The sequence below is a fragment of the Salmo trutta genome, chromosome 9 (genome assembly GCF_901001165.1).
Source record: "Salmo trutta chromosome 9, fSalTru1.1, whole genome shotgun sequence".
Lineage (NCBI taxonomy): Eukaryota > Metazoa > Chordata > Actinopteri > Salmoniformes > Salmonidae > Salmo > Salmo trutta.
In genome coordinates, this window is record NC_042965.1 from 12,886,078 (window position 1) to 12,899,184 (window position 13,107).

General features: G+C 44.2%; 1 protein-coding gene across 1 annotated transcript in view; it reads right to left on the reverse strand.

The window, feature by feature from the left end:
- Positions 1-13,107, reverse strand: part of LOC115199912 (voltage-dependent N-type calcium channel subunit alpha-1B) — a 141,867-nt gene that overhangs the window by 127,454 nt on the left and 1,306 nt on the right. The window contains exons 3-4 of the mRNA XM_029762453.1: positions 12,794-12,864; positions 9,557-9,696 (exon numbers count right to left, since the gene is read on the reverse strand). Coding sequence (XP_029618313.1) covers positions 9,557-9,696; positions 12,794-12,864 — 211 coding nt within the window. The remainder of the gene's footprint in view (positions 1-9,556; positions 9,697-12,793; positions 12,865-13,107) is intronic.

A 13,107-nucleotide genomic window follows, 5' to 3' on the forward strand; every position in this document is an offset into this window, starting at 1 on the left:
AGTCAGTCGTCTATTGCAGAAGTACTAAAGGCGGTAACTAAGATGGTATATCTAAAATCTACATCTGCGCTACTTACTCCCAAATCTAGAAAATGATTTCCACCGCTTAGAACTTCTTTACAGCCTTTTGATATAACTTGATAATATTTTCTGTAATATTCATAGGTTTATAAAACATGTGCTTAACCTTTTCACAGTGGATAAAAAGCACACTCCAACTAACTAGGCTGATTCCTCCACACAGGGAAACACAATGAATAATTCAGCTGTTTGTTCCATTGCTGTTCTTTGGGAGAGTGGCTTGCTGATTAGAACACATCCTCACAGCACAATCCCACCGCTCCTTTGATGAATATCTGGCCCTCTTCTGCATTAGCTCCAACCACAGAACGACCCCATCTCCTATCCCATCTCATCTCCTGCTAGGTTTATGATATAGCTCGATTCTCAGCACAACGTCACAATGTGTCAAAAGCCTTACATGATGTATCACACATCTAGAAGTCAATCGGTTGTTACTACTGCTGGTACTGTTGGGGAGTGTGAAGAAAACCATAGCACATCTATTCCTAGTGTTAGTACTGGAGGAGGGAGACTGTAGAGGGTGAAGCTCCCTTGATAATTACATAGCATTTACACAGCAAACACACCTCTGTTTATCACATAGCAATATTCCCGCAAGGTTCTGACTGTACACAACAAGGCTACTAGGGTATACAGGTAAAAATAAGCACATTTTTCACTGTCAAAACACATGCTTTAAAATGCATGAATCGATAGCAACCAACCAATAATAGGGAACACACAGAATCAGGTACACTGGGAAACAGGAAAGGCCCCCCCAGCATTCAAGACAATTCTGAGGAGCACACTCAGCACAGTCCAGTGGTGAATCCATCAAACAATATGTCCGAGCTTCCACTGACACAACGACAGAAGAAGAAGCAGTGTTCTAAATAAGGAAAATGGGGACATAAATTTGAGGCATTACTTATTGAGAGCATCAGAGAGCATCATGGCAGAATGGATGATGGTGGTGGAGAAGAGCTGAGGTTGATTAAGACCTTCACAGCTCACTGGAGAGCCCACATCCCTCAGCTCTACTGCTCCCTTCCCTCTCTCTCGCTCTCTCTCTGTCTCTCTCTGTCTCTCTGTCTCTCTCGCTCTACAGACCCCACACCCCTCAGCTCTATAGCTCACTGCTCCCTTCCCTCTCTCTCGCTCTCTCTCTGTCTCTCTGTCTCTCTCGCTCTACAGACCCCACATCCCTCAGCTCTATAGCTCACTGCTCCCTTCCCTCTCTCTCGCTCTCTCTCTCTCTCTCTACAGACCCCACATCCCTCAGCTCTACTGCTCACTGCTCCCTTCCCTCTCTCTCTCTCGTTCTCTCTCTCTGTCTCTCTCTCTCTCTACAGACCCCACATCCCTCAGCTCTACTGCTCACTGCTCCCTTCCCTCTCTCTCTCTCGTTCTCTCTCTCTGTCTCTCTCTCTCTCTCTCTACAAACCCCACATCCCTCAGCTCTACTGCTCACTGCTCCCTTCCCTCTCTCTCTCTCGTTCTATCTCTGTCTCTCTCTCTCTCTCTCTCTACAGACCCCACATCCCTCAGCTCTACTGCTCACTGCTCCCTTCCCTCCCTCTCTCGTTCTCTCTCTCGTTCTCTCTCTCTACAGACCCCACATCCCTCAGCTCTACTGCTCACTGCTCCCTTCCCTCTCTCTCTCATTCTCTCTCTCTGTCTCTCTCTCTCTCTCGCTCTCTCTCTGTCTCTCTCTCTCTACAGACCCCACATCCCTTGCTCTACTGCTCACTGCTCCCTTCCCTCCCTCTCTCTCTCTCTCTCTCTCTCTGTCTCTCTCTCTCTACATACCCCACATCCCTCAGCTCTACTGCTCACTGCTCCATTCCCTGTCTCTCGTTCTCTCTCTGTCTCTCTGTCTCTCTCTCTCTACAGACCCCACATCCCTCAGCTCTATAGCTCACTGCTCCCTTCCCTCTCTCTCTCTCTCTCTGTCTCTTTCTCTCTACAGACCCCACATCCCTCAGCTCTACTGCTCACTGCTCCATTCTCTCTCTCTCTCTCTCTCTCTCTCTCTCTCTCTCTCTCTCTACAGACCCCACATCCCTCAGCTCTACTGCTCACTGCTCCATTCCCTCTCTCTCTCTCGTTCTCTCTCTCTCTCTCTCTCTCTCTCTCTACAGACCCCACATCCCTCAGCTCTACTGCTCACTGCTCCATTCCCTCTCTCTCGTTCTCTCTCTGTCTCTGTCTCTCTCTCTCTCTACAGACCCCACATCCCTCAGCTCTACTGCTCACTGCTCCATTCCCTCTCTCTCTCTCGTTCTCTCTCTGTCTCTCTCTCTCTCTCTCTCTCTACAGACCCCACATCCCTCAGCTCTATAGCTCACTGCTCCCTTCCCTCTCTCTCGCTCTCTCTCTGTCTCTCTCTCTACATACCCCACATCCCTCAGCTCTATAGCTCACTGCTGCTCCCCTCTCTCTCTCTCTCTCTCTCTCTCTACAACCTCAGTCATCACTATTCACTAGGGTTGGCACAATTACCGTAACCGACAGTTGTGGATAACGACCGTCATGGAAATAAAATAACCGTCATAAAAATAGGCTTGGAACCTCTTATCCTGGCAATTTGACTGGTAAACTCATGGGTGCACTTGCAACGGCTGCCTGGTATTTGGTAATGTAGAAGGTTCATCCAAATGATGTTAATTGATGTAACTCGTGAAATGGAATGTATTTTTTGTCATGTCATTTGAGTTGAATCAACAAATCACATTTTACTTCCTGTTTTGCTCCTATGGGTACAGCTGCAATGGCTGCCAGTCCAACCATTAAACCATCATTGACTTGAATGGGGACGCCCGTTCTATTCATTCCATTCCTATGGCAGCACATGCAGTCAGGAGCGGAGGAGAAGCGTTGAAGCAGAGTGCTCCAGGCCCAGCAGACGGAGTGTGTTGGAGGTAAGTGCTGGTGTTAGTTGGATTGTAGAATGTTGTTGATGTTGATGTTGCAACTCCGCCTGTCTGCCCAGCATTCTCCCAATCAATTAGCGAGCTGTAACGAGTTGTCTCGAGCCCTAACAAACAGCAGAAGCAAGATAAGGTTTCTCTCAACAACAACAAAAACTATTGTCACCGTCTGATGGGAAATGGAGGTGGTTGATTGGCTCCTCTTTTGTTTCACAATATGATTTTTTTTTTTTACAAAAAAAAACATCTGCCCCATTGTACAAGGCACATTACCAGCGGACTTGTTAAATGAGGACAGTCACAGTGGCATCGCTCCAACCATTGCTATTTAGTATTAAGCTATCATTGTGTTCAAGTTGCCTCAGTTCTTTTGTTGCTGTTTTCCAATCTTGCATTGTGGCTGTTCTATTTTCCGGCCAAAGAAATAGATTTTTTTTTGCAGCGGTTGCACTTCCTGAACCAATCTCCTGGTTTCTCTATCCTGCTCTGTTTAAAGACCTTGGGGAGTATATTACGTTGCTGTTGCATCCTCAATGGACCTTTACTTGTCAATACTGGTCGAAGTCATTGGATTGAATCAATCTCTGTGAAATGTGATGTACCATTGGGATGTGTTGGGAAGCTTTATGAACCGCTCTATCATGGCTGTAGTTGTAAAATGACTATTATAAAAACTTTAAGAGCCATTTTGAAATGTAACTTTTCATGTTTAGGTCTTGAGTGTAGAAGTCTTTGACTAGTAGTGTATGTGCATGTAGTGTATAGTACTGCACTGTACACAATATTTCCCAGATGTCTGAGAGACAGTGGGTAAGCACTCTGTATAACTTGAAGTGGACATTTGAGCGTGACAACTGTTATCTTGCAGTGAACAGTAGGGGTGTGGCAGTCATGGGATTTTGGATGATGGTAATTGGCCAGCCACATGACCACAGCCACCGTAATAACCGTTCGAATACAAAAGTACATTTTCCAGCAAGACAATAACCCCAAACACACATCAAAATCCACAAAGAAATGGTTAATTGACCACAAAATCAGATCCCAGACTCCGCACCCCATTGAAAACCTGTGGTTTGAATTGAAGAGTGCAGACAAAGGATATCAGGGATCGGGAAAGATTCTGTATAGAGGAATGGTCTAAGATCCCTCCCAAAGCGTTCTCCAATCTCATAAAACATTTTAGAAAAAGGCTCAGTGCCATTATCCTTGCAAGGGGAGGGTGCTGGAGTATTGAAAACTGGAGATCCAATCATTTGGACCCCTATCTTGTCAAGATTTTTACTTGTTAAAAATACATCTTTCCCTGAGCAATTGGATTAGTATAAAATAATATAATTTTTCCATTAAGGGACCCAATAATTCCAGACCCCACTGTATGCTCTTATTAGCAACACCCAACGTCTTATTGGAACATTTGATTTGATTTGATTTAAAGGGCTGGCCCTGCCTGTGGGAGCTCAATACAAGCCCTTTCATTCACAGACCCCCACATGTGATTACCACCAGCACCAGCACGTGAAACACGGCCCACACGTGTCCTGGGGCCAAACGTGTGCAAGATCTTCATCTTCTTAATAAATTCATCACCATTAACGGAACACTATTTGTACACAATACTGTTAAAAATAGAAAACTCACACCTAACGTTATGGTACACAATCACTGCTTTTACTTATAAGGTAGCTGTAGCTGATCTGAAATGTATGGCGATCTTGGTATTGACTTAATACCTGCTTCAAGTACTCATATCCCAGGGAATGGTAAGAATGGGTTTCATTAATAATCAGTGAGGCAGCAATGGTAATTGCTATGGCGATTGGTTTCCTGCTAGGCACACCCTGTAGTTACAGCCATTGGGGTAGCATGCAGCACTTTGATGTGCATGCAGCACATGGTGATCCAATAGCTGTCAGAGACTGACAACATGGATCAATCACTCACTGTAGCATGGCACTGATAACAGGGCCAGACTGCTCCTGTAAAGGCTCTCATCCACCACAGCCCTTCAGTTATGGTTATCATGTCAGGCTGCTCTGCCCCAATTTCAATCAGCCCTGCCTCCCCTCCTTCCTCCCCATGCAGCCCTATCCACAAGTAGTGGCAGTGAATATGGAAGCATAGCAGAATGATGCCCTGTGTGTTCAGTGATGGTGACAGGTCCATGTAGAGGCTGTGACAAGCTGTCAATAGCCCTAACCTTTCCCTAACAACACACTGTACTGACAGACAGACCGCTCGCTACCTTTGTCTCTACAGCTCTCTCTCACACACACGGCTTTGTGTGACGGTTACTCTGAAACAAGACCAGTTCCAGGAATTGGTCGTATTACATTGCCCCTGGTTGGCTCCCCCTGCGTCCACTGAGCAAGAACAAAAGGTTGGAACACTGAGATTGACTTCTAAGTGGGTGGAGTAGGGCTTCCAGAGAATTGGTTTATTGCAATTAGGTGTCAAAGCTGATGTAAGCCCCAATAGATGGGACAAATAAATGTCAGAGTCAATAGGTACAGCAAGCCAGGACACTCCCTGGTGATGCGAGCAACTCCCATGAGGACTCTCTCCAGCGTAACAGCATCTTCGTCATTACCCCTCCTCCAGTCTCCTCCACTCTCTCCTCGTCCCCTTCATCTTTTCCCTCATGGTCCCTCACTGAAAGCCTACGGTAGTTACCTCATGCTCCTCTCTCACCCGTAGTTCCACTCCTATTGTCTCACTGATATTCTCGCTCCAATACGCCAACTCCTCTCTCAGTGCAAGCGCTTCTACTATTGTGGCCCTGTTCTTTTTCTGCAAATATACTGCCGTTCTATGGTATAGTTTACCATAGCATCCTGTATTGTTGCCCTGAATATCTATTCCAGAAAATATTTGTTTTACCACTGCAAATCAAATAAAATGTTATTTGTCACATGCACCAAATACAACAGTGAAATGCTAACTTACAAGCCCTTAACCAACAATGCTTTAAAAAAAAGTGTTGAGTGTTGAACAAAAAATAGATATTGTAAACATTTGAAAATAAAAGTAACAAATAATTAAACTGCAGCAGTAAAAGAGCAATAACAAGGCTATATACAGGGGGTACAGGTACAGAGTCAATGTGCGGGGGCATCGGTTAGTCGAGGAAATATGTACATATAGGTAGAGTTAAAGTGACTATGTATAGATAATAAACAGAGAGTAGCAGCAGCGTAAAAGAGGGGTCTGGGTAGCCCTTTGATTAGCTGTTCAGGGGTCTTATGGCTTGGGGGTAGAAGCTGTTAAGAAGCCTTTTGGACCTAGACTTGGCGCTCCGGTACCACTTGCCGTGCGGTAGCAGAGAAAACAGTCTATGACTAGGGTGGCTGGAATCTTTGACAATTTTTAGGGCCTTCCTCTGACACCGCATGGTATAGAAGTCCAGAATGGCAGGAAGCTTCGCCCCAGTGATGTACAGGGCCGTACGCGGTCGGAGGACGAGCGGCTGCCATACTAGGCAGTGACGAAACCAGTCAGGATGCTCTCGATGGTGCAGCTGTAAAACCTTTTGATGTGATGTGGACACCAAGGAACTTGAAGCTCTCAACCTGCGCCACTGCAGCTCCGTCGATGAGAATGGGGGCGTGCTCGGTCGTCTTTTTCCTGTAGTCCACAATCATCTCCTTTGTCTTGATCACGTTGAGGGAGAGGTTGTTGTCCTGGCACCACACGGCCAGGTCTCTGACCTCCTCCCTGTAGGCTATCTCATCGTTGTTGGTGATCAGGCCTAGCACTGTTGTGTCAACGGCAAACTTGATGATGGTGTTGGCATCGTGCCTTGAAATGCAGTCATTAGTGAACAGGGAGTAGAGGAGGGCACTGAGCACGCACCCATGAGGGGCCTCTGTATTGAGGATCAACGTGTTGGATGTGTTGTTACCTACCCTTACCACCTGGGGGCGGCCCGTCAGAAAGTCCAGGATCCAGTTGCAGAAGGAGGTCTTTAGTCCCAGGGTCCTTAGATTAGTGATGAGCTTTGAGGGCACTATTGTGTTGAAAGCTGAGCTGCAGTCAATGAATAGCATTCTCACATACAGTTGATGTCGGAAGTTTACATACACCTTAGCCAAATACATTTAAACTCAGTTTTTCACAATTCCTGACATTTAATCCTAGTAAACATTCCCTGTCTTAGATCAGTTAGGATCACCACTTTATTTTAAGAATGTGAAATGTCAGAATAATAGTAAAGAGAATGATTTATTTCAGCTTTTATTTCTTTCATCACATTCCCAGTCGGTCAGAAGTTTCAATTAGTATTTGGTAGCATTGCCTTTAAATTGTTTGACTCCAACCTAAGTGTATGTAAACTTCCGACTTCAACTGTAGGTGTTCCTTTTGTCCAGGTGGGAAAGGGCAGTGTGGAGTGCAATAGAGATTGCATCATCTGTGGATCTGTTGGGGCGGTATGCAAACTGGAGTGGGTCTTGGGTTTCTGGGATAATGGTGTTGATGTGAGCCATGACCAGCCTTTCAAAGCACTTCATGGCTACAGACGTGAGTGCGACGGGTCGGTAGTCATTTAGGCAGGTTACCTTAGTGTTCTTGGGCACAGGGACTATGGTGGTCTGCTTGAAACATGTTGGTATTACAGACTCAGACAGGGAGAGGTTGAAAATGTCAGTGAAGACACTTGCCAGTTGTCAGGGCATGCTCGGCGTACACATCCTGATAATCCGTCTAGCCCTGCGGCCTTGTGAATGTTGACCTGTTTAAAGGTCTTACTCACATCGGCTATGGAGAGCGTGATCACACAGTCGTCCGGAACAGCTGATGCTCTCACGCATGTTTCAGTGTTACTTGCCTCGAAGCAAGCGTTGAAGTAATTTAGCCCATCTAGTCGACTCGTGTCACTGGGCAGCTCGCGGCTTTGCTTCCCTTTGTAGTCTGTAATAGTTTGCAAGCCCTGCCACATCCGACGAGCATCGGAGCCGGTGGAGTACGATTCAATCTTAGTCCTCTATTGACGTATTGCCTGTTTGATGGTTCGTCTGAGGGCATAGCAGGATTTCTTATAAGCTTCCAGGTTAGAGTCCCACTCCTTGAAATCGGCAGCTCTACCCTTTAGCTCACTGCGGATGTTGACTGTAATCCATGGCTTCTGGTTTGGGTATGCAAATACAGTTACTGTGGGGACAACGTCATCGATGCACTTATTGACGAAGCCAGTGAATGATGTGGTGTACTCTTCAATGCCATCGGAATAATCAAGGAACATACTCCAGTCTGAGCTAGCAAAATAGTCCTGTAGCTTAGCATCTGCTTCATCTGACCACTTTCTTATTGACCCGAGTCACTGGTGCTTCCTGCTTTTGTTTTTGCTTGTAAGCAGGAATCAGGATAGAATTATGGTTAGATTTGCCAAAATGGAGGGCGAGGGAAAACTTTGTACATGTCTCTGTGTGTGGAGTAAAGGTGGTCTAGAGGGTTTTTTTTCCCTCTGGTTGCACATTTAACATGCTGGTAGAAATTAGGTAAAACGGATTTGAGTTTCCCTGCATTAAAGTCCCCGGCCACTGGATGAGCGTTTTCTTGTTTGCTTATGGCCGTATACAGCTCATTGAGTGCGGTCTTAGTGCCAGCATCGGTTTGTGGTGGTATATAGACAGCTACCAAAAACAAAGATGAAAACTCTCTTGGAGAATTGTGTGCTCTACAGCTTATGATAAGATACTCTACCTCAGGCGAGCAAAACCTTGAGACTTCCTTAGATTTCGTGCACCAGCTGTTGTTTACAAATATACATAGACCGCCACCCCTTTTGTCATACCAGAGGCTGCTGTTCTATCCTGCTGAAAAAAGCTTAAAACCTGCCAGCTGTATGTTATTCATGTCATCGTTCAGCCACGACTCAGTGAAACATAAGATATTACAGTTTTTAATGTCCCGTTGGTAGCATATACGTGAGCGTAGTTTGTCTATTTTTTTATCGTTTGATTGTTCGTTGGCTAATAGGACCGATGGTAAAGGTAGATTACCCTCTTGGCGACGGATCCTTACAAGGCACCCGGACCTTCGTCCACGATACCTCCGTCTCTTTCTCCTGCGAATGACGGGGATGAGGGCCTTGTTGGGCACCTGAATTAAATCTTTCCCATCCGACTCGTTGATGAAAAAGTATTCCTCCAATACGAGGTGAGTAATCGCTGTCCTGATATATAGAAGCTATTTTCGGTCATAAGACACGGTGGCAGAAACATTATGTACAAAATAAGTTACAAATAACGTGAAAAAACATACACAATAGCACAATTGGTTACGGGATTGTAAAACGGCAGCCATCTCCTTCTGCGCCATTCTCATGCATATATACAGTTATGTCTAAAAGAAGAGGATGATCGATCCAATGAATTTCAGCCATTCCCAGTGTCTCCAGTGCATCACAATTCATCATGATCATAAGAAATGTTCAATGAAACACACAACACAACACACACACCACACACAGTAACATTGTGCTTTCTCATTAATCTAGTCAGGATCAGGTCTGTCATTTTAAAGCAGTGTGAACATTTAGCATGAGCCATTAGCTCAGTACTCACCCTGTTAGCACCACCACAAAGTCCATTACATTCCAGCCATTTCGAAGATAGGAGCCTTTGTGAAACGCAAAGCCAAGGGCGATGATCTTAATGCCAGCTTCAAAACAAAATATTCCAATAAAATAGGGCTCTGTGTCGTCCTGTTAAGACAAGAGAGGCTGAGAATGTAAGTGACCACTGATATCCATCATCATTAGTTTATAATGTGATTTTTGGGCTGAATGTGAGTTAAAAAGCAATTTGATGGGTTAATATCATGATGGAGTGAGTCACGTCAATATTTCAGACAGAGCCTTGGTCTATCTGGGGGAGCGGATCAATTAGTGGGTGCAGCTGTGAGGCACTTTGCCTGAAGGGAGTGACATTTAATTCTTAAAACAACCAGCATGTCCCAACCAGCTAAGTCTATTTGATTGGGTGGAGGCGCTCACAGCATTGACCCTTTTAATGGCACGACTTAACAACAGAGTTCAATAGGGAGCCTAAAGTGTCTGTAAGCAGGGGGATCAAAGTCACCTCTGTGTGATACTGGTTAGCTGACAGCACAACTGGTGAGAAACCCCAGCTGCCTGCATGGGTAACAGTACAGTGCCTTGCAAAAGTATTCACCCCCCTTGGCATTTTTCCCATTTTGTTGCATTACAACCTGTAATTTAAATGGATTCTTATTTGGATTTCATGTAATGGACATACACAAAATAGCACAACTTGGTGAAGTGAAATTGTTTCAAAAAATGCTAAAAAAAAATTAGCTGAAAAGTGGTGCGTGCATATGTATTCACCCCCTTTGCTATGAAGCCCCTAAATAAGATCTGGTGATTTCCGCCTGACTGACATGCCCAAAGTAAACTGCCTGTTGCTCAGGCCCTGAAGCCAGGATATGCATATAATTGGTACCACTGGAAAGAAAACACTTTGAAGTTTGTAAATGTTAAAATAATGCAGGAGACTATAACACAATAGATATGGTAGGAGAAAATCCAAAGAAAAACCACCCAGAATCTTTTTTTTTTGAGAGACCATGCTCTTACAATGGAAAGTGTAGGGGCATTCTGAATTCTAGCTCCAAGGATGCAATTCCTATGGCTTCCACAGGGTGTCAGCATTCTATGTTCAAGGTTTCAGGCTTGTAACTTCCAAAACAAATAAGAAATATGAGTTTTAGTACAGGGACACAGTCTTGGGAATTCGTGTTTGGGCGCGCGATGAAGACAAGACGCACCTGCTAAAATCGGTTTCCTATTGAACATACTTCTTTCCGTAAGAAATATTATAGTTTGATTACATTTTAGGGTATCTGAGGAGTGAATAGAAATGTATTTTGACTTGTTGAAAGAAAGTTTAGCGGTAGATTTTCGGATTCCTTTCTCTGCATGTTGAACGACTGGATTACTAAAATCGATGGCGCCAACTAAACAGACTTTTTGAGATATAAAGAAGGATTTAACCTAACAAATTGACACTACATGTTATAGCTGGGACCCATTGGATGACAAATCAGAGGAAGATTTTCAAAAAGTAAGTGACTATTTAATCGCTATTTGTGAATTTATGAAACCTGTGCCGGTGGAAAAATATTTTGATGTGTGGCGCCGTCCTCAAACAATCGCATGGCATGCTTTCGCTGTAATGGCTACTGTAAATTGGACAGTGCACTTATATTAACAAGAATTTAAGCTTTCAACCGATATAAGACACTTGTATGTACCTAAATATTTAGATCCATAATTTTTATGATAATTTACTTGAATTGCACGCCCTCCAGTTTAACCGTAAATTGTCCCGCTAGCTGGATGCCTAGCCTAAACAAGATATACACCTGTTCTGAAAGGCAACACCACTACGCAAGGGGCACCACCAAGCAAGCGGCACCATGAAGACCAAGGAACTCTCCAAAAAGTTGTGGAGAAGTACAGATCAGGGTTGGGTTATAAAAATATCAGAAACTTTGAACATCCCACGGAGCACCATTAAATCCATTATTAAAAAATTGAAAGAATATGGCACCACAACAAACCTGCCAAGAGAGGGCCGCCCACCAAAACTCATGGACCAGGCAAGGAGGGCATTAATCAGAGAGGCAACACAGAGACCAAAGGTAACCCTGAAGGAGCTGCAAAGCTCCACAGCGGAGATTGGAGTATCTGTCCATAGGACCACTTTAAGCAGTACATTCCACAGAGTTGGGCTTTATGGAAGAAAGGCCAGAAAAAAAGCCATTGATTAAAGAAAAAATAAGCAAACACGTTTGGTGTTTGCCAAAAGGCATGTGGGAGACTCCCCAAACATATGGAAGAAGGTACTCTGGTTAGATGAGACTAAAATCCAGCTTTTTGGCCATCAAGGAAAACGCTATGTCTGGTGCAAACCCAACACTTTTCATCACCCCAAGAACACCATCCCCACATTAAAGCATGGTGGTGGTAGCATCATGTTGTGGGTTTGTTTTTCATTGGCAGGGACTGGGAAACTGGTCAGAATTGAAGGAATGATGGATGGCGCTAAATATAGGGGAAATTATTGAGGGAAACCTTTTTTCAGTCTTCAAGAGATTTGAGATTGGGACGGAGGTTCACCTTCCAGCAGGACAATGACCCTAAGCATACTGCTAAAGCAACACTTGAGTGGTTAAAGGGTAAACATTGAAATGTCTTGGAATTGGCTAGTCAAAGCCCAGACCTCAATTCAATTGAGAATCTGTGGTATGACTTAAAGATTGATGTACATCAGCGGAACCAGCGGATCCAACTTGAAGGAGCTTGAGCAGTTTTGTCTTGAAGAATGGGCAAAAATCCCAGTGGCTAGATGTTACAAGCTTATATAGACATACCCCAAGAGACTTGCAGCTGTAATTGCTGCAAAAGGTGGCTCTACAAAGTATTGACTTTAGGGGGGTGAATAGTTATGCACACTCAAGTTTTCATTTTTTTTGTCTTATTTCTTGTTTGTTTTACAATTTGTATTATTTTGCATCTTCAAAGTGGTAGGCATGTTGTGTAAATCAAATGATACAAACCCCCCCAAAAATCTATTTTAATTACAGGTTGTAAGGCAACAAAATAGGAAAAATGGGGGGAGAATACTTTCGCAAGCCACTGTATATATATATTATTCTTGTATGTGAGAATATAATGACTGACACCTATTTTTCACTTGGAGAGAAGAGTGTAGTTAACCAATAATCAAATATGATATAATATTGGTATGGTACATATGACCCATGCAATGGTCACTTACCAAGCGCTCTGACATGGGGGTCTTGTCGCCGGCTGGTAGGTGCTGCTCCAAGGCAAGGACGATGCAGTTGGCTATAATGGTGGCCAGGATCAGGTATTCAAATGGAGTGAAACCGTTAAGAAAAAACTACTGTGTAACATTAGGCATACAGTAACTATGACCTGCAATACATTCTAACAGAAGAAGAAGATGAGGAAGAGGAGGAGGAAGAAACAGAAGAATGGGACCTAGAGGAAGTAAAATTACCATATTAAAAAGCTCCTCAACAGTAGGTAGGTTAACCTAAATTATACAAGAGCTGAAGCCTAATGGCA